Source organism: Cervus elaphus, chromosome 16 (assembly GCF_910594005.1).
Source record: "Cervus elaphus chromosome 16, mCerEla1.1, whole genome shotgun sequence".
NCBI classification, from domain to species: Eukaryota; Metazoa; Chordata; class Mammalia; order Artiodactyla; family Cervidae; genus Cervus; species Cervus elaphus.
The window spans coordinates 10,636,788-10,664,548 of record NC_057830.1 but is presented as its reverse complement, the minus strand read 5'-3'; the positions used below and the strand labels follow the sequence as shown (position 1 = coordinate 10,664,548).

Below are 27,761 nucleotides of genomic sequence, written 5' to 3'. Positions count from 1 at the left end.
GATTTGTTTTGAAATAGACCAGCAACAAACCAAACAGAATTGATGGTAGATAAATTTACTGCAAAACATTATCAATCATTGAAGATAGTTGATGGATTCATGATAGTTCATTATACTCTTCTTTATATTTTCGTACATTTTTAGAAATTTTCTGTAGTAAACATCTTTTAAATTACCTTCCCCCCTTATTTCTTTTTAATAGCGTTTTTAAAAACTGCCCTCTTTTTTGTTTGTTGTTTAAATAGAGTTGACCTGGCCAGTCTGCAGATGGCTATGAATTCAGTCTGTCCTACAGTAGAACAGAGTTGCTGGTAGTTGGAAGACATAGTTATTTATATTGGTTTTCTGAAAATGGGGTACTTTTTACTTTTAACTCATCTCAGAGGTTCAGTATTGATGAAAGTTCTAACATTTGAATGCATCTTTATGTATCCTTTGTAGTCAAAGCAGCTGGAGGAAAGGCCTTGCCATGTATTGTTGATGTGAGAGATGAAGAGCAAATCAGCAGTGCTGTGGAGAAGGCAGTGGAAAAATTTGGAGGTAGTGCCTTCATTCTGAGATAATTATTGAATATTGGTAAAGTATCGGTATAGCCATCATTTTAATTTTTAACTTTCTTTTGATATTTTTACTCTCTAAGTCTTCAGAGTATAGCCAGAAATAAGTATTTGTTCCTACAGAAGCACAGCTTAAAACCATCTGATGAGTAATTGAATAATTGTGAAAGATTATTTTTAATATAATCAGTCTCCCATCCAAGGTAAAGTTAAGACCTTGACCATAACATATGCACCAGGACCTACCCACTTGTCTTCATGTAACCCATTATTTGGTGACTTTTTAATATTTATTGAGTAAAGTGCAGATTACCTATTGGCTTTCAAGATATTTCTCATTCTGATGTTAACAGACTTTTTTTGGCTCCATCTTCTTTCTATATGCCTGTGTAAACTCCCTAATCCAGCCAAAAGAGTTTGCTTCCATTTCCTCACCTTAATTTTTTTTTGCCTTTTCACCTTTTCTCTTTCCTTCCTGAAGCTCCTCCAGTGCTCACGCCTCCACCTCTGACCCTTCCTGAAATGATCCCTTCTTTGTCGTTTGAAATTTTTGTGCTTAATGCTCATCTGCTTAATGAAGCCAGTTTCCCGACTATGCCAAGTAATCAGAAATGTACATTTTTTTCTTTCTCTGAATTCTTAAAACATTCCTTTGGTCCTCTTCTTGTAAAACTTCAGATCTTAGTGTTTTTTTCTTTTCCCCCAATTAATTCATAATCTCCTAGAAGGCAAGTATTGGGAGTTGAACTAAGACTTTGATGGTATTATAGCTTGGAATCTAGCTGTGTCCAAATGCTGTCCAAACCATTACCATTCTCTTCTTATAATATTCCAGAGAATATTATTATATTCTTATAATATTCTATGTATATGCAGAGGATATTGGGGAACAAGATAATGCTTTATTAGCAAGTCTCATGCTTTTAACCCCTAATGCAGAGTGCTATGTTCTTCTGGACTGGAGCACAAAGCTCTGACTCAAATGGGATCTCTTCCTTTAAATTCAAAATCTTACCCCTGGCTGGCAACTTTTCCCAAAGTAATGTGAATGCCCCTGAGAGAAGAAGAGAGAGAATGCAAAATTACTGGGTGTTTTTTTTTTTTTTCCCCTTCTTCTTCTTCTTACTGATAGAGCCCAAAATATGAAGGAAGAAGGAGAAGAAGCCACATTCAAATGCAGGACCTTTATCTAAAATGACTTCTACCTACTAGGAAAAGTGACCAATTAGTGCCAAATTAGGATTTAACCTAATTAGTTTAGCCACTCATTGTTAGGGAGGAATTAAGGGATAAGGTGGTGAGTGTAGAAGAATAGAGCTTTTTCTGTCTGTATATTCATCCAGTTTTAGTTCTTTCCATTGATCCATTGGTTCTGTCAACTGAGAGTGAGTTTATCCTTTTTGGAGACCAAGATCATCATAATTTAGGGGAGGACTGCTACCACCTTTGTCTGCGCCCTTTCTCAGTCTTAGTTTCTGTCCTCTAATTCTGTTAGAGAACATGAACAGTTCAGTTGCTGTCTGGTGTTGTCCCAAGAAATCTCTGAAATGGGTCAAGATGGACATTAATTATAGATACTGAAGGCCTGTACAGATACAGAAATCACCTCTGTTTTAACTTCCCATCTTGAATTCTAGCTGTGTTGTCTGATCTGCTTCACCAGAAGGGGTTACACATTGTGTATTAGTGACAGAATAGTCCGAAAATATGCACCTGAGTGTCAAAATGTGAAGACCTCCACTTTCCAGGTTGGGGCTCTTACAGAGTAGCTGGCATCTCACAAGTTTATTTCTTCTCCTGTTGTTGCCACAGAGAATTTAAAGAGCCAAACTGAAATCTCTTTCTTGGAAGAATCAAAGCCCAGAAATCTGTCCTCTCCAATTTCCTAACTTTGTTTTGTCCCAGCCAAGGAAGTTTCACTCAGATGCATGGGTGGTCTCGATTGGTTTAGCCACCGTGGCTTAGATTGTCTTCCATTGAACCTGGCATCATTCCTTCAGCATCTTCAGTGCAGGATTGATCCAGCTTTATCTATCAAGTGATCTACTTTCCCAGGAACAGAGAAAAATGAAATGAAAAATGAAAAAACAAGCAAATCTTGTTTTTTGTTTCTTCAGAAGCCAGTTGATCCATGTTAATTGACTTGGCATTCATGTCCTGGAACTTAGCTGAGTTGGTAGAAATCTTCAGCCAAGAAGATATGCTTTGGACTTCCCTGGCGGTCCAGTGGTGAGGAGTTTGCCTTCCAATGCAGGGAATGCAGGTTCAGTCCTTGGTCAGGGAGCTAAGGTTCCATATGCCTCGCAGCCAAAAAACCAAAACATGAATCAAGCAGTGTGGTAAGAAGTTCAGTGAAGACTGTAAAAAAAGAGAGAAGATATACTTTTCATATCTTTGGGGGAAGAAAATCTGCCAATGCATTTTGCTACTTGTTGAGATGGGCATCTGAAAGACTTATGTTTTCTTGCTAAAAGTGCAAATTGGTGGTGGAGTTACCTCTCTTTTGGAATCTTCCCTAACATTCCCTTCCCTCCTCTTTAGGATCCACATTGATGTATTTAAAATATTTTGCTTTCCATTTGCCCATGAACTTCTGCTTTTCTGGCATAAAGATGTAGAATCTTAATTCTTCGGTGAGCTCTGCTCAGCAGCTCAGCTGCTGCTACCTCCTAATAAGTTTGGATGTGACATTTATGAGATGATTCACAGCCTGCTCTTTTCTTCTCTCTGTATTTTTCCCCCTAGATCTTTCAAGCCTGTATTTTTTGTTTGTTTGGTTTCAGTTCCATACTGTGGTTGCTGCCGTTATGGTGTGGTTTGGAGTTTTGTAGGCCTTTGAAGTCTGCCTTTTAGAGAAGACTTTACCTTTCTTCTAACTTTTCTCTCTGCCAGGGAATTATCCTTAACAAAGTCCTGAGCAGTGGATGATGCTTTCAGACCTGTGCCCCTCAGGGACTTCTGCCACATAGTACTGCCTATCACCTTGCCTGCCTTCATCTTCAGTTTTTAGGTCTTGAGTAGATTATGCTATTTCATAAACCACAGATATAATCTTTCCTGCCATCTTTTTTTCTGCAGCAGGCATACATGCATGCCTTTTCTTCCATATCATTTCCCACCATTTTGCCCTGATTCATTAAAAAAAAATTTTTTTTTGGCTGCACCACGTGGCATGTGGAATCTTAGTTCCCCAACCAGGGACTGAACCTGTGCCCCTTGCATTGGAAGCCTGGAGCCTTAACCACTGGACCACCAGGGAAGTCCCATCCCTGATTTGTTAGGTTGGTGCAAAAGTAATTACGGTTTCAGACCGTGAATCCTTATTAATCAAAATAGGAACCATTACAATCAACACAATTTTGCCAACAAGAAATAAGTTTGTTTATTCCTATAGTATAGAAATCCATGCTTTGGGATTCAACAAACTCTTGGAAAGCATTTTCTTCATCCTGCTGGTTGTAGAAGCATTTCCCCAGCAAAATGTTGTTGAGATGCTTGAAGAAGTGATAGTCGGCTAGAGGACAAGTGAATATGGCAGATGAGGCAAAACCTTGTAGCCCAGTTCATTCAACTTTTCAAACGTTGGTTGTGCTATGTGCAGCCAGGTGTTGTGAAGAAGAATTGGGCCCTTTCTGTTGACCTATGCTGGCTGCAGTCGTTGCAGTTTTCTGTACATCTCATCGATTTGCTGAGCTTATTTCTCAGATGTAATGGTTTCACTGGGATTCAGAAAGCTATTGTGGACCAGGCTTGTAGCAGACCACCAAACAGTGACCATGACCCTTTTTCTGGTGCAGGTTTGGCTTTGGGAAGTGCTTTGGAGCTTCTTTCCGGTTCAGCCACTGAGCTGGTCATGGCCAGTTGTTGTATAAAATCCACTTTTTGTCATGTCACAATCTAATGGAGAAATGGTTTGTTGTTGTTGCATACAATAAGAGAAGACAGGACTTAAATGATTTTTTTGATTTGCGGTCAGCTCATGAGGCACCCATTTATCAAGCTTTTTCATTTTCACATCTCCAATTTGCTTCAACTGCCAAATGATCACAGAAATGGTCGACGTTGAGTTCTTGGGCAACTTCTCGTGTAGTTGTAAGAGGACCAGCTTCAATCATCCTCTCAATTGGTCATTGTCAACTTCTGATGGTTGGCCACTACTCTCCTCATCTTCAAGAACCACCACTGCACTGAACGTTCATTAGTAGTTCCTGGGCCAAATGCATTGTTGATGTTGTGAGTTGTCTCTGCTGGTTTATGACCCATTTTGAACTTACATAAAAAAATCTCTTGAGTCTTCCTTTTTGTCTAACATTTCCATAGTCTAAAATACATATAAAATAAACAGCAAGTAATAATTCATTAGCAAGAAATGTGCATTAAAATGATGTATAACATAACCACATTTATTTAAGAATGTATTTCAGTATCAAATGGCAAAGGTCAACAATACAAAACCTAAATTACTTTTGCACCAACCGAATGTTTTAATTTGGCTCGTCTGAGTCTAAAAATTTTGGTACCTCTTAATTGGACCCAATTTTTTTTTACTTTATCATTGGCAAGTCAGATCCAGTTTGCACAATCAGTGTAGCTTTAGTCCTCATCTACTTTCATTTGCTTTGGGGCCCACTAGAGGATTTATTTGGCAAAAACAGAACTGTATTCAGCAACATGAAACTGAACATTATTTTTCATACAAAGTTAAAAGCACATTGTATTTCCTTTCTGACCACTTGCCGAGTCCCCATCTCTTTGAGAGATAAAGCTTCATCTAAATTATTTTATCTGATTATTGATGATCATTTAAAACTTTATTGCTACTTCAGTCTCAGGTATTCCTTTGGAAAAAGTGTATGGATTCATTACATATTCTAATGTATTGTCTATGGATTATAAGATAAAGTCAAGCATGTATCTGTTAATACTTTTTAAGTTGACCTGTCTTTAAACGTAGAAATGCCTCTTAATAGTAGGCTTCCCTGGTGGCCCAGATGGTAAAGAATCTGCCTGCAATGCAGGAGACCCATGTTCTATTCCTGGGTCGGGAAGATCCCCTGGAGAAGGAGATGGCAACCCACTCCAGTGTTCTTGCCTGGAGAATTCCATGGACAGAGGAGCCTGGCGGGCTACAGTCCATGGGGTTGCAAAGAGTTGAACATGACTGAGCGACTATCCCTCACTCACTCATAACAACCTCTTTTAAACCATTATTCACACAATGTGAGAGAGGGGCAAAGCAAAGTCAAGAGAATAGTAAAAGATCTTTATGGAAACAGTCTAACCCAGCAGTAGAAATTATCATAAATCTATTTGACAGAATATTAAATGCTCTTTAAAAAGGATCATGGCAGCAACGTGGATGCAACTAGAGATTATCATACTAAATGAAGTAAGTCAGCAAGAGACATACCCTATAGTATTACGTATATGTGGGATCTAAAATATGATACAAATGAACTTATCTATGAAACAGAAACAGACTCACAGACACAGAGAAAAGACCTGTGGTTGCCAAATGGGAGAGGGGTGAGGAGGGAAGGACTGGGAGTTTGGTATTAGCAGGTACAAACCATTACATATAGAATGGATAAGCGACAAGATCCAACTGTATAGTTCAGGGAACTATATTCAATATCTTGAGATAAAGTATAATAGAAAAGAATATAAAAAAGAATATATATGTATTTACATATATATATATGTAAAACTGAGTCACTTTATCAGAAATTAACATTGCAAATCAACTGTACTTTAGTTTAAAAAAAAATTATGAAGGCCATGTAGAAGTGCAAAAATGTGTTGAAATGCTTTTGTATTTTACCATTTTCATTTAACATTATTTAAGCTTGTAGCCATAAATGTTACATATGAATAGGACTAGATAGAATATGCAGAAATAATTATGATTCTAGATTTAATTTATTTTGTGTATAAGTTTATCTACTTTGATGATTTGCCTAGAATTGAAACTCTGGGTCATTTCTATTTTCCCAGTTCCCAAGACCAGAAAGGAGCTCTTTGATTTAAGTAAGGGCCTTCGAGGGGGAAGGGAGACCTGTGTCCTTAGAAGGAAGGCAGACCTTGGAAAGATGCTGGAGAGGAGGGAAAACTTTAAGGAAGTTGACCTAAGGTTCTTGGAGACAAAGAGGAATTAAGAGACCAGGAATTAAGAGAACAGATAAGGACAGAAACTACACACTACTGAGGACTAAGCCTCCTTGTAGTTTCCTGTGGAACCCTGATGATGGGCTGTCTTCATAGTGCCAGTGAAAATCATCTGTGTACTGTTTCGACATAGCTACTGAGTCCTACGTTGGTAAATTGCTCAGTCATGTTATCTAAAAGAAGTGTTTGTGAACTCAGGATTCAACTATATAAATATTTTTTATTTCTTTCTGTTGTAAAGTCTAAATGACATTACTAAGAAGTTGATTATTTGAAAACAGGAATTGATATTTTGGTGAATAATGCCAGTGCCATTAGCTTGACCAACACATTGGAAACACCTACGAAGAAAGTGGATTTGATGATGAACGTCAACACCAGAGGCACCTATCTTACGTAAGTTGAAGAGCTGTGGGAGAGACTTTCCTGGTGGTCCAATAGCTAACATTCCTCACTCCTAATGCAGGAGGCCCAGGTTCGATCCCTGGTCAGGAACTAGATGCCATGTAATGCAGCTAATACCTTGAGCAGCCAAATAAATAAATGTTTAAAATTAAACAAAAAAATAGCTATGAAAGAGAATGTTGCAGTGCTTTGTCAGAGAACTAGTTGTGAACGTATTTTTTTTTTTTTAATTTTTTTATTAGTTGGAGGCTAATTACTTCACAACATTTCAGTGGGTTTTGTCATACATTGATATGAATCAGCCATAGATTTACACGTATTCCCCATCCCGATCCCCCCTCCCACCTCCCTCTCCACCCGATTCCTCTGGGTCTTCCCAGTGCACCAGGCCCGAGCACTTGTCTCATGCATCCCACCTGGGCTGGTGATCTGTTTCACCATAGATAGTATACATGTTGTTCTTTTGAAACATCCCACCCTCACCTTCTCCCACAGAGTTCAAAAGTCTGTTCTGTATTTCTGTGTCTCTTTTTCTGCTTTGCATATAGGGTTATCGTTACCATCTTTCTAAATTCCATATATATGCGTTAGTATGCTGTAATGTTCTTTATCTTTCTGGCTTACTTCACTCTGTATAATGGGCTCCAGTTTCATCCATCTCATTAGAACTGATTCAAATGAATTCTTTTTAACGGCTGAGTAATATTCCATGGTGTATATGTACCACAGCTTCCTTATCCATTCATCTGCTGATGGGCATCTAGGTTGCTTCCATGTCCTGGCTATTATAAACAGTGCTGCGATGAACATTGGGGTGCACGTGTCTCTTTCAGATCTGGTTTCCTCAGTGTGTATGCCCAGAAGTGGGATTGCTGGGTCATATGGCAGTTCTATTTCCAGTTTTTTAAGGCATCTCCACACTGTTTTCCATAATGGCTGTACTAGTTTGCATTCCCACCAACAGTGTAAGAAGGCTCCCTTTTCTCCACACCCTCTCCAGCATTTATTGTTTGTAGACTTTTGGATAGCAGCCATCCTGACTGGCATGTAATGGTACCTCATTGTGGTTTTGATTTGCATTTCTCTGATAATGAGTGATGTTGAGCATCTTTTCATGTGTTTGTTAGCCATCTGTATGTCTTCTTTGGAGAAATGTCTGTTTAGTTCTCTGGCCCATTTTTTGATTGGGTCATTTATTTTTCTGGAATTGAGCTGCAGGAGTTGCTTGTATATTTTTGAGATTAATCCTTTGTCTGTTTCTTCATTTGCTATTATTTTCTCCCAATCTGAAGGCTGTCTTTTCACCTTACTTATAGTTTCCTTTGTAGTGCAAAAGCTTTTAAGTTTCATTAGGTCCCATTTGTTTAGTTTTGCTTTTATTTCCAATATTCTGGGAGGTGGGTCATAGAGGATCCTGCTGTGATTTATGTCGGAGAGTGTTTTGCCTATGTTCTCCTCTAGGAGTTTTATAGTTTCTGGTCTGACATTTAGATCTTTAATCCATTTTGAGTTTATTTTTGTGTATGGTGTTAGAAAGTGTTCTAGTTTCATTCTTTTACAAGTGGTTGACCAGTTATCCCAGCACCACTTGTTAAAGAGGTTGTCTTTTTTCCATTGTATATCCTTGCCTCCTTTGTCAAAGATAAGGTGTCCAAAGAAAAAAAGGTGTCCATAGGTTCGTGGATTTATCTCTGGGCTTTCTATTCTGTTCCATTGATCTATATTTCTGTCTTTGTGCCAGTACCATACTGTCTTGATGACTGTGGCTTTGTAGTAGAGTCTGAAGTCAGGCAGGTTGATTCCTCCAGTTCCATTCTTCTTTCTCAAGATTACTTTGGCTATTCGAGGTTTTTTGTATTTCTATACAAATTGTGAAATTCTTTGGTCTAGTTCTGTGAAAAATACCATTGGTAGCTTGATAGGGATTGCATTGAATCTATAGATTGCTTTGGGTAGAATAGCCATTTTGACAATATTGATTCTTCCAATCCAGGAACACGGTATGTTTCTCCATCTGTTTGTGTCCTCTTTGATTTCTTTCATCAGTGTTTTATAGTTTTCTATGTATAGGTCTTTTGTTTCTTTAGGTAGATATACTCCTAAGTATTTTATTCTTTTTGTTGCAATGGTGAATGGTATTGTTTCCTTAATTTCTCTTTCTGTTTTTTCATTGTTAGTATATAGGAATGCAAGGGATTTCTGTGTGTTAATTTTATATCCTGCAACTTTACTATATTCATTGATTAGCTCTAGTAATTTTCTGGTAGAGTCTTTAGGGTTTTCTATGTAGAGGATCATGTCATCTGCAAACAGTGAGAGTTTCACTTCTTCTTTTCCTATCTGGATCCCTTTTACTTCTTTTTCTGCTCTGATTGCTGTGGCCAAAACTTCCAACACTATGTTGAATAGTGGTGGTGAGAGTGGGCACCCTTGTCTTGTTCCTGATTTCAGGGGAAATGCTTTCAATTTTTCACCATTGAGGGTGATGCTTGCTGTGGGTTTGTCATATATAGCTTTTATTATGTTGAGGTATGTTCCTTCTATTCCTGCTTTTTGGAGAGTTTTAATCATAAATGAGTGTAGAATTTTGTCAAAGGCTTTCTCTGCATCTATTGAGATAATCATATGGTTTTTATCTTTCAATTTGTTAATGTGGTGTATTACACTGATTGATTTGCGGATATTGAAGAATCCTTGCATTCCTGGGATAAAGCCCACTTGGTCGTGGTGTATGATTTTTTTAATATGTTGTTGGATTCTGTTTGCTAGAATTTTGTTAAGGATTTTTGCATCTATGTTCATCAGTGATATTGGCCTGTAGTTTTCTTTCTTTGTGGCATCTTTGTCTGGTTTTGGAATTAGGGTGATGGTGGCCTCATAGAATGAGTTTGGAAGTTTACCTTCTTCTGCAATTTTCTGGAAGATCTTGAGTAAGATAGGTGTTAGCTCTTCTCTAAATTTTTGGTAGAATTCAGCTGTGAAGCCATCTGGTCCTGGGCTTTTGTTTGCTGGAAGATTTTTAATTACAGTTTCGATTTCCTTGCTTGTGATGGGTCTGTTAAGATCTTCTATTTCTTCCTGGTTCAGTTTTGGAAAGTTATACTTTTCTAAGAATTTGTCCATTTCATCCAAGTTGTCCATTTTATTGGCATAGAGCTGCTGGTAGTAGTCTCTTGTGATCCTTTGTATTTCAGTGTTGTCTGTTTTGATCTCTCCATTTTCATTTCTAATTTTGTTAATTTGGTTCTTCTCTCTTTGTTTCTTAATGAGTCTTGCTAATGGTTTGTCAATTTTGTTTATTTTTTCAAAAAACCAGCTTTAAGCTTTGTTGATTTTTGCTATGGTCTCTTTAGTTTCTATTGCATTTATTTCTGCCTTAATTTTTAAGATTTCTTTCCTTCTGCTAACCCTGGGGTTCTTCATTTCTTCCTTCTCTAATTGCTTTAGGTGTAGAGTTAGGTTATTTATTTGGCTTTTTTCTTGTTTCTTGATGTAAGCCTGTAATGCTATGAACCTTCCCCTTAGCACTGCTTTTACAGTGTCCCATAGGTTTTGGGTTGTTGTGTTTTCATTTTCATTCATTTCTATACATATTTTGATTTCTTTTTTGATTTCTTCTATGATTTGTTGGTTATTCAGAAGCGTGTTATTTAGCCTCCATGTGTTTGAATTTTTAACAATTTTTTTCCTGTAATTGAGATCTAATCTTACTGCACTGTAGTCAGAAAAGATGACTGGAATGATTTCAATTTTTTTGAATTTTCCAAGAGTAGATTTATGGCCCAGGATGTGATCTATTCTGGAGAAGGTTCCGTGTGCACTTGAGAAAAAGGTGAAGTTGATTGTTTTGGGGTGAAATGTCCTATAGATATCAATTAGGTCTAGCTGGTCCATTGTGTCATTTAAGGTTTGTGTTTCCTTGTTAATTTTCTGTTTAGTTGATCTATCCATAGTTGTGAGTGGGGTATTAAAGTCTCCCACTATTATTGTGTTACTATTAATTTCCTCTTTCATACTCGTTAGTGTTTGCCGTACATATTGCGGTGCTCCTATGTTGGGTGCATATATATTTATAATTGTTATATCTTCTTCTTGGATTGATCCTTTGATCATTATGTAGTGTCCTTCTTTGTCTCTTTTCACAGCTTTTATTTGAAAGTCTATTTTATCTGATATGAGTATTGCGACTCCTGCTTTCTTTTGGTCTCCATTTGCATGAAATATTTTTTTCCAGCCCTTCACTTTTAGTCTGTATGTGTCTCTTGCTTTGAGGTGGGTCTCTTGTAGACAGCATATATAGGGGTCTTGTTTTTGTATCCATTCAGCCAATCTTTGTCTTTTGGTTGGGGCATTCAACCCATTTACATTTAAGGTAATTATTGATAGGTGTGGTCCCATTGCCATTTACTTTGTTGTTTTGGGTTCACGTTTATACAACCTTTCTGCATTTCCTGTCTAGAGAAGATCCTTAAGCATTTGTTGAAGAGCTGGTTTGGTGGTGCTGAATTCTCTCAGCTTTTGCTTGTCTGTAAAGTTTTTGAATTCTCCTTCTTATCTGAATGAGATCCTTGCTGGATACAGTAATCTAGGTTGTAGGTTATTCTCTTTCATTACTTTCAGTACGTCCTGCCATTCCCTTCTGGCCTGGAGGGTTTCTATTGATAGATCAGCTGTTATCCATATGGGAATCCCTTTGTGTGTTATTTGTTGTTTCTCCCTTGCTGCTTTTAATATTTGTTCTTTGTGTTTGATCTTTGTTAATTTGATTAATATATGTCTTGGGGTGTTTCGCCTTGGGTTTATCCTGTTTGGGACTCTCTGGGTTTCTTGGACTTGGGTGGCTATTTCCTTCCCCATTTTAGGGAAGTTTTCAGCTATTATCTCCTCGAGTATTTTCTCATGGCCTTTCTTTTTGTCTTCTTCTTCTGGGACTCCTATGATTCGAATGTTGGGGCGTTTCACATTGTCCCAGAGGTCCCTGAGGTTGTCCTCATTTCTTTTGATCCTTTTTTCTTTTTTCCTCTCTGCTTCATTTATTTCCACCATTTTATCTTCTACCTCACTTATCCTATTTTCTGCCTCTGTTATTCCACTCTTGGTTCCCTCCAAAGTGTTTTTGATCTCATTCATTGCATTGTTCATTTTTAATTGACTCTTTTTTATTTCTTCTAGGTCTTTATTAAACAGTTCTTGAATCTTTTCAATCTTTGTCTCCAGGCTATTTATCTGTAACTCCATTTTGTTTTCAAGATTTTGGATCATTTTTATTATCATTATTCTAAATTCTTTTTCAGGTAGATTCCCTATCTCCTCCTCTTTTGTTTGACTTGGTGGGCATTTTTCATGTTCCTTTACCTGTTGGGTATTTCTTTGCCTTTTCATCTTGTTTAGATTGCTGTGTCTGGAGTGGGCTTTCTGTATTCTGGAGGTCTGTGGTTCCTTTTTATTGTGGAGGATTTACCCCGTGGGTGGGGTTAGACGATTGGCTTGTCAAGGTTTCCTGGTTAGGGAAGCGTGCGTCAGTGTTCTGGTGCGTGGAACTTGATTTCTTCTCTTTGGAGAGCAATGGAGTGCCCAGTAATGAGTTTTGAGATGGGTCTATGTGTTAGGTGTGACCTTGGGCAGCCTGTATGTTGACGTTCAGGGCTATGTTCCTGCGTTGCTGGAGAATTTGCGTGGTATGTCTTGCTCTAAAACTTATTGGCTCTTGGGTGGTGGTTGGTTTCAGTGTAGGTATGGAGGCTTTTGGACGGTCACTTATTACTTAAAGTTCCATGTAGTCAGGAGTTTTCTGGTGTTCTCAGGTTTTGGGCTTAAGTTTCCTGCCTCTGGATTTCAGTTTTATTCTTCCTGTAGTCTCAGGACTTCTCCAACTATACAGCACTGATAATAAAACTTCTAGGTTAATGGCAAAAAGATTCTCCCCCGTTAGGGACAGCCAGAGAGGTTCACAGAGTTACATGAAGAGGAGAAAAGGGAGGAGGGAGATAGAGATGAGCAGGAGGAGAAAAATGGGGACTCAAGAGGAGAGAGAGAGATCTACGCAGCTGTCTGTTCCCAGAGTGTTCTCCGTATCTCAGACACCTACAAAGATTCACAGAATTGGATTGGGAAGAGAAGGGGAAAGGAGGAAATAGAGGTGTTCTGAGGTAGAAAACAGAGTCAAGATTGGGAGAGAATAATCTTCGTTTAAAAATAGGGCTTCTCTTCTTTTTTTTTTTGTAAGGTTATAGTGTATTGAAAATGAAAATTAAGGAGTAGTAGAGGAGTACTAGAGGACTTTAAAAGAAATAAGAGAAAAAGAAAAATAGAAAATAGAAGAGAAAAAGGAAAGAAAAAAAGAAGGAAAAGAAAAAGGAAAAAAAAAATTTTTTTCCCCTAATTAAAAAAATCGTAAAAATCTATGAAAATGAAAGTTAAGGTAGTAATGGGGGAGTAATAGGGAATTTTAAAGGAAAATAAAAGAGAAAAAATAAAAAAGAGAAAAAGTAAAAAAGGAAAAAAAAATTTTTTTTTTCCTTACTTAGAAAAAAAAAAAAGTAAAAATATATCTAGGAATTTCTCTGGAGCTGTTGCAGTCAGTGTGGGTTCGGCTCAGTTTCAGATAGATCCTCGTTCCAGCTTACACTTCTCGATATCTACAGGGCCCTTCCAGTGTAGTCGGTGTTTTCTACAGGGATTTTAATCTGTTGCACCAGTCCCTTCTGAAGCGGTTCCCTTTGTTTATTTGGCTTCTGTTTGCCGGTCTCTTCAGAGCCTCATTTCCGCCCTGACACCGGCGGGCGGAGGTGGACTCTTATTCAGGTAGCTAGTTCCGTCGCGCTGCCGGGAGGGGCTGGCGCTGCCGGGAGTGGCTGGCGCTATGGGGATGGGCTGGCGCTGCGGGGCGGGGCTGACGCTGCGGGGAGGGGCTGGCGCTGAGGGGAGGGGCTGGCGCTGCCGGGAGGGGCTGGCGCTGCCGGGAAGGGCTGACGCTGCTTTCTCCGTCTGCGCTGCTCAGGCTTCCGGCTGCTCTATATGGAGCGCGCCCCGCGCTGCGCGAGGCTCCAGCCCTCGGGTGTTCCACAAAAGTGCGGAACGAAAAGCTGCGCCTGCTCTCTGTGCCTTCCCCGTCAGAGCGGTCCAGGCAGCGAGGGGCTTGATGGGCGCACTATCCCCAGGTGTGGCGCGCCCCCTCCCTTCCGCGGACCCAGTCTCAGTTTCCGCTGGCGCCAGTCGGGTGCGCGCGCCTTCCGCCCTCCGCGTCCCCAGCCCCAGTCCCCGCCCGGGCCGGTCGGGTGCCTGCGCCCTGTGTCTCGCCGCGACCTTCCCCTCCCCCCTGCCTCCTGCCTCCGGCGGGGCTGGGCCGGTCCGCAGCCTGCCAGCTCTTCTCTGGACTTTCTCGGTCCCCCTGTTCTGCGAACGGCCGGCAGTGTGTTCCGGCCGGTTAATTTACTCTCTCTCTTCTGGTCTCCCACAGTTCAAGTTGGCAACTCACAGAAGCTCCCTCCGATTGTCCTCAGGGCACTCAGGCCCGGACCCTACCCCAAGCAATGCCGCCTAAGATTCCCTTCCCGGGACGGATCTCCGTCCTTAGCTCTTTTGTCTCACTTTTTATCTTTTATATTTTGTCCTACCTCCTTTCAAAGACAATGGGCTGCTTTTCTGGGCGCCTGATGACCTCAGCTAGCGATCAGAAGTTGTGAAGTTTGCTCTGCATTCAGTTATTCTTTTGATGAATTTGCAGGAGAGAAAGTGGTCTCCCCGTCCTACTCCTCCGCCATCTTGGCTCCTTCTCGTGAACGTATTTGAATAGGTTAGCAGTCAGTTTGAAATCTAGTCAATCCTTATTTGTATTTCTAAGTTTTAATTAAATAGATCATCTCCAGTAGGCTTCCCTCATGGCTCAGGTGGTGAAGAATCCACATGCAATGCTGGAGACCTGGGTTTGATCCGTAGGTTGGGAAAATCCCCTGGAGAAGGGAATGGCTACGCACCCCAGTATTCTTGCCTGGAAAATTCCGTGGACTGAGAAGCCTGGAGGGCTACAGGCATGGGTTCACAAAGAGTCAGACACGACTGAGCGACTAACTCTTAACTTACATCTCCAGTATTATATGTGTTTGTATCATGCTAAATGCATGCTTATAGAAATTCTGTAATAAGGCTCAACTGTATTTTTGAACAGTTGATCTTTCTTATACCCAGCTCACTTTATTCATTTACTCAAATGCCCTGTAGGCCTTTGAGCTTACAGCACTCACAATAACATGATTCATGTGAAAGCTAAGAAGTGCAGTGCTTAGCACACAGTGAACTTAGCTGCTTTATTAAGCTCAAGATACTAGTATCTAAGTGTGGCACTAAGAGTTTTCAATATAGTGAGTAAGATAGGGCATGTTGCCATGGAAAATGTACCTGGTTAGGGTTAGTGATGCTGAGGGTTAGGCAAGCAAAGTGCTGGTGGAAAGGTTTTGTCTAATAGATCAAAGGAGAAGTTCATGTTTATAATGTAAATGAAATGAATTCTTTCCTTTGAGTTTGAAATATGGTCTTATTGCTTGGAATAGGTTGTTTGTTTCCTGTTGATGTGTTGAGGTGCAGCTTCACTATTCTAATGACCATCAGCACTCCCATAAACATGAAGTACCTTTGGAAAGGAAAAGCAATATGTGCAAAAACCCTTTACTTGAGTGATATTAATTGTATTTGGTTTATAAACTTAAAATGACATTGCAGATGGTAACAAGAATTTTGTACATTGATAAGAAAGACACTGACTTAAGAAGAATGGACCCGTTTCAAGTCCTAGAAGTTATTGAATGTGAAATAAAACTAAACAGTATGAAGTTAGTAAGCTACAATATGTTATTAAGCTGTGTATTATAGCTGAATAGTTAAATATTTAAAAATATTGGACCTGTGTCTTTTGTAAAATACCTACTTTCTTGAATGGGATTTTTTAAAAAAACAACTAAAATTGCCCCCAAAGGAATATTGCATTGCATGTTGGCACAGATTAAGTTTGGTAATGTGTTGGGAGTTAATGCTATTAGCTTACAGTTTCTTTGTGGTGGGAATACCACACCTACTAAGACGAAAAAAATCAGAATGTGTAATACTAATAATTTCAGTTGTTTATTTCATGTTTAATATATGTACTGTTGTAAGTATCTCATATATATTGTCTCATTTTAATCCCTTGGTCAGTCCTGGATAGTAGCAAGTATTACCAGCATTTGCAAATGAGAAAACTGAGAATCAGAATACTATATATATTTGCCCCAGATCACACAATGAAGGGCAGAAGGAGACTTTGAACCCATGTCTGTCTGACTTGGAATGATGTAGTTGAGGATAATCTAAGTTGGATTTAAGGCTGATGTGCTACTTACTTGATTGTTTTCATCAGGCAGATCATATTGTCAAGCCATTATATAAAGTTTCAAAGAATGAATATTAGTTGCTTTTGCTATTTTCATTCTCGATAAATGGAAAAAACAACAACAAAAGTATCCTATAAGTTACTGAACAAGTTCAGTTGCTCTGTAGAAGTAGTTTAACATATAATTTAAAAAAGTAATGAAGCTGTTAGAAAGCTAGCAATTTGACTTGTGTTTTCTTTTGCTTTCAGATCTAAAGCATGCATTCCTTATTTGAAAAAGAGTAAAATTGCTCATATCCTCAATCTCAGCCCACCTCTGAACCTGAATCCGCTGTGGTTCAAACAGCACTGTGGTAGGTGGTAGGGTGAGGGGATGGCTTGTTTAGTCCATCTGTTTTACTTTAAATCAGTGTATCGATGATGTAATCACAGTTTGTGCATAGTGTTAACATTAAATTTTCTCTGCAGAAGTTGGTAGCACTTAGATAAGTAGATTCTTAATCTTTTATCTGTCATTTTTTAACTGGAGGTATAATTTACATTAAATAAAATGCATAGTTGTTGATGGTTCAGTCTGATGAGTTTTGACAAATAGATACACCTGAATAACCAATACTCAAATGAAGATATGGATATCCACCATCCTGGAAAGCTCCCTCAAGTACCAGTGGGTGTGTTTTACTGCATGTAACTTATTCTTCAATAAAGTTGATTAAGACTACCATGATTGACATGTATGCATTGCTATGTTTAAAATGGATAGCCAACAGCCACCTGCTGTCTGGATCAGGGAACTCTGCCCAGTATTATGTGACAGCCTAAATGGGTAAGGAATTTGAAAGGGAGTGGCTATGTGTATATGTATAACTGAGTCACTTTGCCTTACACCTAAAACTAGCACAGCATTGTTGATAAACTCTAATATAAAATAAAATGTGAAAGAAAAAAACCCAAAACTATCCATGAAATACTTTACTTTTCACACCTAACTAATGTTTTAAGATCAGTTTGCTAAATAATAGGCCTTTCCCAGTAGCTCAGTGGTGAAGAATCCACCTGGAATACAGGAGACATAGGAGACAAAGGTTCGGTCCCTGAGTCAGGAAGATCCCCTGGAGGAGGGCATGGCAACCCACTCCAGTATTCTTGCCTGGAGTATCTCGTGGACAGAGGAGCCTGGCAGGTTACAGAGCATAGGGTTGCAAAGAGTCAGACATGACTGAAGTGTGCTAAATAACAAGATTTATGTATAGGTGCCTCCTTTGAGATTATTGTATCAGATGCTTAGTCCTTATTTCAACATTATTCCATAAAATTTGGAAAGGAGGACATTAGAATAAGAACCCGTAGAACAAAACTAAAACAAAGTCTGTTTTAATTGACTCAGTTAAATGAATTTGCAACCTTTTTTTATGTTTTACTAGAAGTAGTTTTCCTTTAAATGGTCACTTTCATTGGAAAAAGAATAAAAAAAGAAACAATAATGTAATTTATCCCCATAATGTTCAGAGGAATAAAAGTTTATTACTGTCTCTTTTCTTTTAAACAATTACTAGGATGGAAATATGTAAAAGTAGTTCATCCCTGATATATATATAAAACTGCTTACATAGAAAACTGTTCTTTTAAAAATAGTACATTAAAAATTTTTGTACTAATATAAATATTAAATAATTCTGAAAAATGTATCAAGGAAAAACAGTAATAGAAGGAAATTGGTTGTTTATACTCACAGATTAATTTGTTTCTTAATTAAATTCTTGGTGGTTTCTTTCAGCTTACACTATTGCTAAATATGGTATGTCTATGTGTGTACTCGGAATGGCAGAAGAATTTAAAGGTGAAATTGCAGTCAATGCATTGTGGCCTAAAACAGGTATGAACTTATAAAAGAAATCCAGTTGTTGGATTCTCATTCATTGTCTTAGACACTCTTGGGTGGGTGGGGTGGGATGCAAATGAGTAGACCGTCAAAAGGAAACCTCATGTCTGTTTGGAAACAAGTTCAGCTTTTTGTTGTACATGAAAGACCCTGTTCAGCCATCTTCTGTGTGACTACAAGGTTGCTGTACTGGAAACACTGAATTCAGGAACACTGGAAGAGTCTCGTAAAAGCCCAATAGAAAGCCAGCCGCGCCTCCCTAACCTTTTTTCCACCCTTGTCTTTGGTACCTTAAATTCTGCAGATTCTCTTGCAGTTACTTTTATTTTCTCCTCACACATCCCAGCAAATGCCTCTTTACCTTCTTGTACTCTTACCAATTTGTCTTCTTCCTTTATGAAAAGCTGACTTTTCTGTACTTCCACACAAGTTCTGAGTTCAGAGAGTGTCCGAATCCCCTTTAGGTGACAGGCTAACCTGCCTATGGCTGGGCTTTGTATGCAGCTTTTGAGTTAAATGTACAGTGGAAGCTGATGGCTTGCAGGTTAGGGAATATGTTGTATAAACATGAGGGGAGGGAAATGACAGAAAGGGAAGGCTTGTCCTACTTATCCTCCACTTATATATCAGAACAGCTTAAAGGAGGAAAAAAAAAAAACTATTCATATTATACCTTTTTTTCATATATTTAATAGTGCCTATGAAAACCTTAACTTCTTTTATTATCTTCACTCTAAATGACAATCCTACCCCACAAAAGTATGGAAAAGAGAAAACAGTGGGAATCACTTTTTCATTTCACTTAAAAAAAAATTAACAGAACCTTTGTTGCACTAACATCAGTCCCCCAACATGTAAGTTAGTGTGACCCCTTTCCAGGGAAGCTCCTTAGGGTCAATACAGAATTTTCCTGGTTCTCCCCATTGGGTCATTTAATGTTTTCCTATATCTTCTAAGGACCTTGATATTGTTTGTTCCCATTCTTCTTCCTTCTGGCATTATTTTCTTTGTTCATTCATCACTCAACAAATACCTAGTGGACAGTTGCCATGGGGCAGACATTGTGCAGGGTTCAGAGGACACCTCTTTGGCCTTTTCACCTCGTAGATGAGTCAGTTGGTAGGGCTGTCTGCTAAAAGAACATTTAATTCAGTATTTTGGCAAATTATAATAGCTCTAGAGGTACTCTTGAATGGAACTGCCACGTATGGCAGTGTGGAATGTACCCAGAGTTGTAGCTTAGGAACAAAGGAGAGGTTTCTTTCACTTCCCATCTGCTGTGTGCTAGGTGAGGAGATGTCCTCAGCCCCAGGCAGTAGTGAGAGGCCTAGTGGTCTATGGTATTGAAACTGAGAGAACAGGGGGTTGGGGGGCAGAATTTATGGAGCCTGGGGATGTGTTGCTAATGTAACTGTTAGGTAAATTTAGCCATTGCACCCAGCTCTCTAATCACCATCTTCGTTTTTTAATAAGAACTCCAGAAATTTAAAAAAAATGTTTTTTAAGTGAAGTATAGTTGATGCAGGGCTTCCCTGGTGGTTCAGTGGTAAAGAATCCGCCTGCCAGTGCAGGAGATGCAGCTTCAATCCCTTGGCTGGGAAGATCCCCTGGAGATGGAAATCGCAACCCGCTCTAGTATTCTTGTCTGGGAAATTCCATGGATAGAGGAGCCTGGTGGGCTACAGTCCATGGGATCGCAAAGGAGTCGGACACAACCTAGTGACTAAAAAGCAGCAACATAGTTGATTTACAGTATTATGTTAGTTGCAGGTGTCCTACTGCATTGTCACTGGATACTTGCATACACAGTGAACTGATCACTATGACAAGTCTAGTAGCCATCTGTCCCCATGCAAAGTTATTACACTAACACAGACCATATTCCTTATGCTGCATATTATATTCCTAAGGTTTCTTTTATAACTGGAAGTCTGCATCTCTTAATTGCTTTCACCTGTTTTGCCCCACCCTGTACCCCACTCTTCTCTGGCAGCCACCTGCTTGTTCTATCTGTCAGTGTGTTTTCATTTTGTTTTGTTCATTTATTTTGTTTTTCAGATACCACACATTAAGTGAAACCATATGATATTTGTCTTTCTCTGTCTGATGTTTCATTTATCATAATATGCTCTAAATCCACCCATGTTGTCTAGGTAGCAAGATTTCATTTTTTTAATGGCTGAGTAATGTTCCATTGTGTGTGTATGTATTATATATCACCACATCTTATTTATCCATTGATGGCCTTTTAGGTTGCTTCCATATCTGGGTTATTGTAAGTAATGCTGCAGTGAACACTGGTATGCATATGTATTTTTGAATTAGTGTTTTTGTTTTCTTTGGGTAAATATCCAGAAGTGAAATTGCTGGATCATGTGGCAATTCTATTTTTAACTTTTTTTACGAGGAATCAGTTTTTTTAAATATTCCATCTGCAGTTTGACTGAGATTCCTTTATTTCCTGACCTACCAGGGGATCAGAACCATGATTTATTTCTTCTTCGTTTCCCTTATGGTGCTCTAGCAGACAAAATTCTTTTAAGATTTTCTGGAGAGTGGTATTTGTTGCAATGAGGCAAAAGATGAGAGTGAAAAAACTGCTTCTACGATATTTTCAAACTACATGTCAAGACTCACTGGTGAGTCATGAAATCAATTTAGTGAGGCATGAAATCAACTTAGTGGATTGTGAAATTGATTTAGTAGGTAGCAGCCAGAATTTTGTTGTTGTTTCATTTTATTTTTAATTGAATAAAATAGAGAATATTAGCAATGCACATTGTAATAGTGTTGTTTGGTAAACTTTAAAACATATGTGAATATCATATATAAATGAAATATGCATATGTTTATGAGTGTTTATGTGTGGGTTTTATGCATTTTTAGTCTTGCTCATAGGAAGTGTTACTTATTGTGAATCACAGTAAAGAAGTTTAAAACTAGGACTTTTCTGTGCCTCTTTTCTTCAGCTTGTTTTCCTTCTCTCATCCTTTCTCAAGCTCCTCCCCCTGCTGTAATCACTGCTGTTATTAAAGTTGATAGATAAAGTGAGAAAGTTAGTGTCTGTACATCTCCTTCACATCACTTACAGCATTTGAATTTAAATTACTGATAACAGTAACAGTAGTTGTTATGTCTTTCTTGCTAGAAAAGATTCTTAAAGATATAGTATCTGTTTTGTCTATTTTATTACCATCATTGCAGACATTCAGTAAGTATTAATATTTGATGAATAAATGAATGCAGTATGATTAGCTTCCATGTAGGTCCATAATAGACATTCCAAATAAAAGGTTTATATAAGAAAGGAGAAGAATATTGTATGACAGGGAATGGGAAGGACGTTATCAGGATTGGCAGGAGAAATCAGCTCACTGCCTAGATCTTTGCTTTAGTTGAGGTGTTCATTTTATTAATAAAAGATTTGTTTACTTGACATCTTGGAACCATTGGATCCATCTAGGATCCTTTGGGTCCTAGACTTGTATAACATAGTGAATTGAATTTATGGTCATGCTCCTTATGATACATGGCATGATGAATTATGTACAGGATACTTTTGAAACATAGCAAGAGGACTATGTAGCTCAGATTAAAAGTCAGAAAGGGAGGTCTTTTAATGAAACAATTGAAATGAGACTGAGGATGTTGGAATTAACAAGAAGAACTGAACAAGTCATTCTTGGCAGAGGTAACAACAGTCTGAAGTATGGGAAAATACTGGGTGTTTGGTAGAACTACAAGAAGTTGTTATGGTGTATCTATGATGGGGTGTGGACTTTTTATTTCCCGCTGAACTGGAGCAACTGAATAGTTCGGATTGACCTGAATGTTGGGTGGATGTGAGGTTGTGGGCAAGATGGACAGATTAAGTCCAAGGGTTTTGATTGCCAAGTTTAAGAGCTTGAATTTTAACCTGTATTCAGTAGAGAGTCACTTTAGGATTTTAGAGGCAGGAGAACAATAATCTGCAGAAGGCAAAGAGGAGCAGTGGTTTGTGATGAGGTAGGTTTAGGAAGTTTATTTTGGCATCTGAATAGGCTGACTTGTAAGATTGTGGAAAGAGGAGGCAGGAAATCTAGCTAGAATATTGCATTATTTATGATGGAGGCAATGAAAATGGATTTGAGAGGGTGTTCAGGCTCCTCGCTGTTTCCAAGGCCTCTATTTAAAAGACACATCTTTTCTTTCTGGACCATATAGCGTGGTTCTCTCTTTATGTTTGCTGGAAACAGCAGCAGACTCCCAACATTATTGCCCTTCCAGGAAGAGTTTCGTTGCACTTAACAAAATGAGTGCATATATTTTCTACATATCTACAGTGTGACATATATTATCACAATCAAAACTGTGTCCTGGTCCAATGTTTGTCCCCTCTGGCTTGGTTTTCCTTCCCTTCACTGGCTACATTGCCCCTTCTGGGTCTAGAACTTTCACCCCAGTGAATGCCACAAATCCAGAAAATGGACCAACAATCACGCCTTTAGTAGTTTCCCAACATGAGGACCTCAGGCCCCCCAACTCTGTTACCTTCAGAAATACAATTTTATCCCTTTACAAGACACATTTTATAGTTTCTACTGAAGTGGAGGCCGGGGAGGGGAAGAGGGATGAAAGCTGCTCTTGAAAAACGCCTGCTACCTCTTGCCTCTGGACTGATCAGAAGTGTGGTAGTAGAGGACTGTCTGTTTTTGGATAGGTTTCGAGTGAGCTGGGGTGAGGAGTCTGCAACTGGTGGCTACTTATCTTGGTAAGGGCGGTAGAGAGGGAGATAACAAGGCATCTCAGAACAGCTGCAGTTGTCTGTTACCTAGACCACATAACACATAGACGTGGAAACTCAGCTAACCAGGGAGGTCATGGTGACAATGTGGCAGCTGGCCTCTATGGTACTAGAAACCAAAACTGGTTTCCATTTTCAAGGGACCTACTTATCAACTAGGTTAAGCAGTTTGTACCATATTTCACTGATTCTGAGATGCCCATGTTTTCACGTTTATGTCTCTGATACCAGGTTGCTCTTATATAGTTGAGGTATTATAGTTTAATTGGCAGGGTTTTTTTCCTCTTGGTGGTTACACTTTATAATCAATGGTATCTTTGGTCCAGTGAACACATACAAGAATGTGTGTGTGTGTGTGTGTGTATGTGTAGATACAGAGAACAGAGTAGTGGGTATCAGAGGGGAAGGGGAGGGGGAGGGTGAAATAAGTCAAGGGGATTAACTGTATGGTAGTGGATGCAAGCTAAACTTTCGGTGACTAGCATGCTGTAGTGTATACATAAGTCAAAATATAAACACTTGAAACATCTATACTATTATAAACCAATTTACTGAGATAATTTTTTTTTAAGATATTTTGAAAAGTTCTGGGAATGGATGGCAGTAGTGGCACAACATTCTGAATGTACTTAATGCCAAAGAACTATATGCTTAAAAATGGTTAATCTGAAAGAAAACCAATAAAATGCACCTATGCCATCAAAAGGGCTTCTCCGGTGGCACTAGTGGTCCTGCCAGTGCAGGAGACATAAGAGATGTGGATTCAATCCCTGGGTCCGGAAGATCTCCTGAAGAAGGGCATGACAACCCACTCCAATATCTTGCCTGGAGAATCCCATGGACAGAGGAGCCTGGCGGGCTACAGTCCATAGGGTTGCAAAGAATCGGACACAACTGAAGCGACTTTGCATATACTCCAGCAAAAAAGTGGTTAAAATATATATACATATGATTGAAAATGCTTAAAGTATGTATTCATCTCTTCAATAAAGTATTTTTTTAGAAAAAGAAAAACTAGAATTATTTCTTGTGCTTAGAAAACGTAAATTTTTTTTTAGATACCAAGCTGTAATCAGGAGAGCCACTCAGAAGCTAGTAGATATTTTCCAGTTATTCCTTAATAAGACTTAAGTTTAAGGGTTACTTTTAGGATTCTTGTGATCCAAGGCATATCAGCTTTCTTTATAAATCTTGATTTTTTTTTTTTTTTTTTGCCAGAAATCGTCAGGGAGTTTGATTTGATTCATCCTGTTATTAATCTGTTTTTATTGTCAGTTGTATAACCTGTTGGGTTGACCTGTTGATTGCAAAACTTTTGTTGAGAGTAACTGCATCAGTCACTTCCTGATTTAGGGGGTTTATTCATGCCTTCTTTGTATCTTCCATAGAAAAGTCATTAAAGTAATGATAGGTTGTTTGGTAAAGCATTCCTTATTCTTATATTGTGTGTGTGTGTGTAGATACACACACACACGTACATGACATATATATACTTACATGACACATACTTAATAATTTTTAAGACTTTGCATACCATTTATGTAGTATACAGTGAGAGTGGAGTGTGTATGAATGTATACAGTCTCATTGTCTGCATTGAAACATTTATAGAAAAATTCTGCAGTTTATAGGAGTAAGATGATAACTGAACTCTACAACTGTTGATCAACAAAGTATGACCCATTAATCACATAGTGGCTAAGAGCCTGGCTCTGAAGTCAAGCTTCCAGCTATTTGAATCCTATAACCTTGGACGGTTACTTAACCCCTCTGTGCCTGAGTACTGTCATCTGTAAAATGAGGATAATAATGGCACATACCTTGTGGAATTCATTCAGATAATGTGTGTAAAGTATGTAGCAGTATGCCCAGCACAGGGTACACTTGATAAATGTTAGCTGCTATTTTTTATTCATAAGGTACCACTTCAAGAGTGGGGCCAGAGCTCTTGAGCTATTGGTGAAGCTAAAAAATTTATTCGTAGAAAAGGAATTTTAGTTATAATGTGAAGAAGTGTCTTCTAATTCAGTGCACTTGAGAAATTCCCCAAGTTCACGTGTATGCTTTGAAAGAGGGGAGTGTGCCAGGAGGTAATTGCCGTGAAAGTAGGGACTTTGTCTGCCTTGTCCACTCATCTGTTCCCAGTACCTCAGTAGCGCCTGACTTTTTTAATAACATTCAATAGCTGTTTGTTGAATGAGAAAGAGTCAATGGCTCTTAAAAGCTACAAACTTCATCTTGTGGACTGAATTATGTAGGTTATTTGAGTATGTAATGATTTCAAATGGTGGTTTAACAGTAGAATAGAGAAGCATTTATCTAAATTAGTAGAAACTGAAGCCTAAAATTGGAGAAGGCAATGGCACCCCACTCCAGTACTCTTGCCTGGAAAATCCCATGGACGGAGGAGCCTGGTAGGCTGCAGTCCATGGGGTCACTAAGAGTTGGGCACGACTGACCAACTTCACTTTCACTTTTCACTTTCATGCATTGAAGAAGGAAATGGCAACCCACTCCAGTGTTCTTGCCTGGAGAATCCCAGGGACAGGGGAGCCTGGTGGGCTGCCATCTATGGGGTCACACAGAGTCAGACATGACTGAAGCGACTTAGCAGCAGCAGCAGCAGAAGCCTAAAATACATTTAAACAAATTGATTTTCGTTGCTTTAAATGTAAATTGAAATAAGTTACTATTCACAACTTTGGCAATGCATAATTAATAATGTAGTATTAATGGTAAGAATTTCAGGTTACTTCACAAAGACATAATTTAAAAATTATATGTATGGGACTTCCCTGATGGCACCGTGTATAAATATCCATCTGCCAGTGCAGGAGATACGGTTTCAACCCCTGGTCCAGGAAGATCCCACATGCCTCAGAGCGACTAAGCCTGAGGGCCACAACTACTGACCCTGTGAGCCTTAGAACCTGTACTCCACAACCAGAGAGGACACCGCAGTGAGAAGCCCTTGCACCGCGAGGAAGAGTAGCCTCCACTCGCCACAACTAGAGAAAGCCCGCACAAAGCAATGAAGACTCAATGCAAGCAAAAATTAATTAATTAATTAAAAATCATATGCACCTAAAACAGTGGAAATGATATGCAAGCATTAATAATAATTTTCTCTGGGGAGAAGGATTATAGATAATTTAAAAATTCCTCCTTGGGACTTCCCTGGTGGTCCAGTGATTAAGACTCCAAGCTTCCACTGGAGGGGGCATGGATTCATCATCCCCCCATCGGGGAACTAAGACTGTGACATGCAGTCAAAAAAACACTTTTTTTTCTTTTCCCTTCTCTTTATTTTCTAGTATTTCATAAATGAAAGTAGTATCTGCATGTAAAAGGGCCCTCAAATCCAACCAGTATTTATCTGATGTTTATGGTATACTTGTCTTTGTTTTAGGCACTAGGGGTACAGTGATGAACAAAAAAGACCAAGTCTCTTGATTCTAGTAGAGGGAAAAGAGGAAATAAGCCTAGGAAAGGGACTCCAGATTTGAGAGACAGGAAACTGAAGCCAAAAGATGTTAAAGTGGCCTGCCAAAAATCTCGGCATAGTTGGCATAAAAATATCACTGACCTGATTTACAGTTCAGTGCTCTTGCTAGTATTCCTCACCGGCTTTCTGGTCTCTCAAGAATGGTATGCAAATTCTTTGAGCATTCTTAATCAGCAATCTAACTTCGCTGTGAGTTTCATGAAGGAGTCCTATATAAGACAGCGTTGTGTCGAGTACATGTGTTGTCCACCTAGTTATGTCAGTAAAACATTTGGCAAAGCCTTTAAGCTCTCTGGACTGTTTTCATCACCTGAGTTATAAAGAGAGATAAATTGTCCTGCTTGTTCCTTGCATAGTTCTGTTAACTCAGTTGAAAGTTATGTATGTGTATGTTTGTTTTCTCTATAGCAATACACACTGCTGCTATGGATATGCTGGGAGGATCCGGTATCGAAAGCCAGTGTAGAAAAGTTGATATCATTGCAGATGCTGCATATTGCATTTTCAAAAAGCCAAAAAGTTTTACGGGCAACTTTATTATCGACGAAAATATCTTAAAAGAAGAAGGAATAAAAAATTTTGATGTCTATGCCGTTATACCAGGTAATGCATTTGGTTTTAAAAAGTAGTAATGTGTTTGTCCACGTTGTCTGCAGTGGACATACATCTGTTTTGTGTACGTGTTCGTGTGATTATAACATTGATACACTCTTTTTAAAAACTGTCTTCCCAGGGAAGGGAAAGACCCAGACTAATACAACTTTCAAAAAAGAGAAAGGGAAAACAGAAGTGAGCACAAAGACTTTTTAACAGATACACAGAAAAGGTCCCATCAGCTTCTAACCTTTTCTAAATCTTGAAGCCAAAAATGAAAAATAGTTTCTGAAGTTGGTCTTAAAATAACATAGTAGAGAGTTTGTTCAAGGACATGGTACAGATGATTCAGTGATAAGTTTCTTACAAAAACTTTTTAAGATTGTGGGCTCTTTCCACATGTTATCTCTTAAGTGCAGTCTGAGTGTAGCTTCATGATGAATGGTGAAGGTGATTGAACAGGGTCTGCCTCACATACAAGGCAGGGATTTGAGAAGTTCTTAGAA

At 38.8% G+C, this 27,761-nt stretch overlaps 1 protein-coding gene across 1 annotated transcript in view; it reads left to right on the top strand.

Moving 5' to 3' along the window:
• HSDL2 (hydroxysteroid dehydrogenase like 2) overlaps positions 1 to 27,761 on the top strand; it is a 62,484-nt gene that overhangs the window by 16,266 nt on the left and 18,457 nt on the right. Inside the window, exons 3-7 of the mRNA XM_043927710.1 lie at positions 442 to 540; positions 7,004 to 7,118; positions 16,741 to 16,844; positions 18,269 to 18,367; positions 27,070 to 27,264. Coding sequence (XP_043783645.1) covers positions 442 to 540; positions 7,004 to 7,118; positions 16,741 to 16,844; positions 18,269 to 18,367; positions 27,070 to 27,264 — 612 coding nt within the window. The remainder of the gene's footprint in view (positions 1 to 441; positions 541 to 7,003; positions 7,119 to 16,740; positions 16,845 to 18,268; positions 18,368 to 27,069; positions 27,265 to 27,761) is intronic.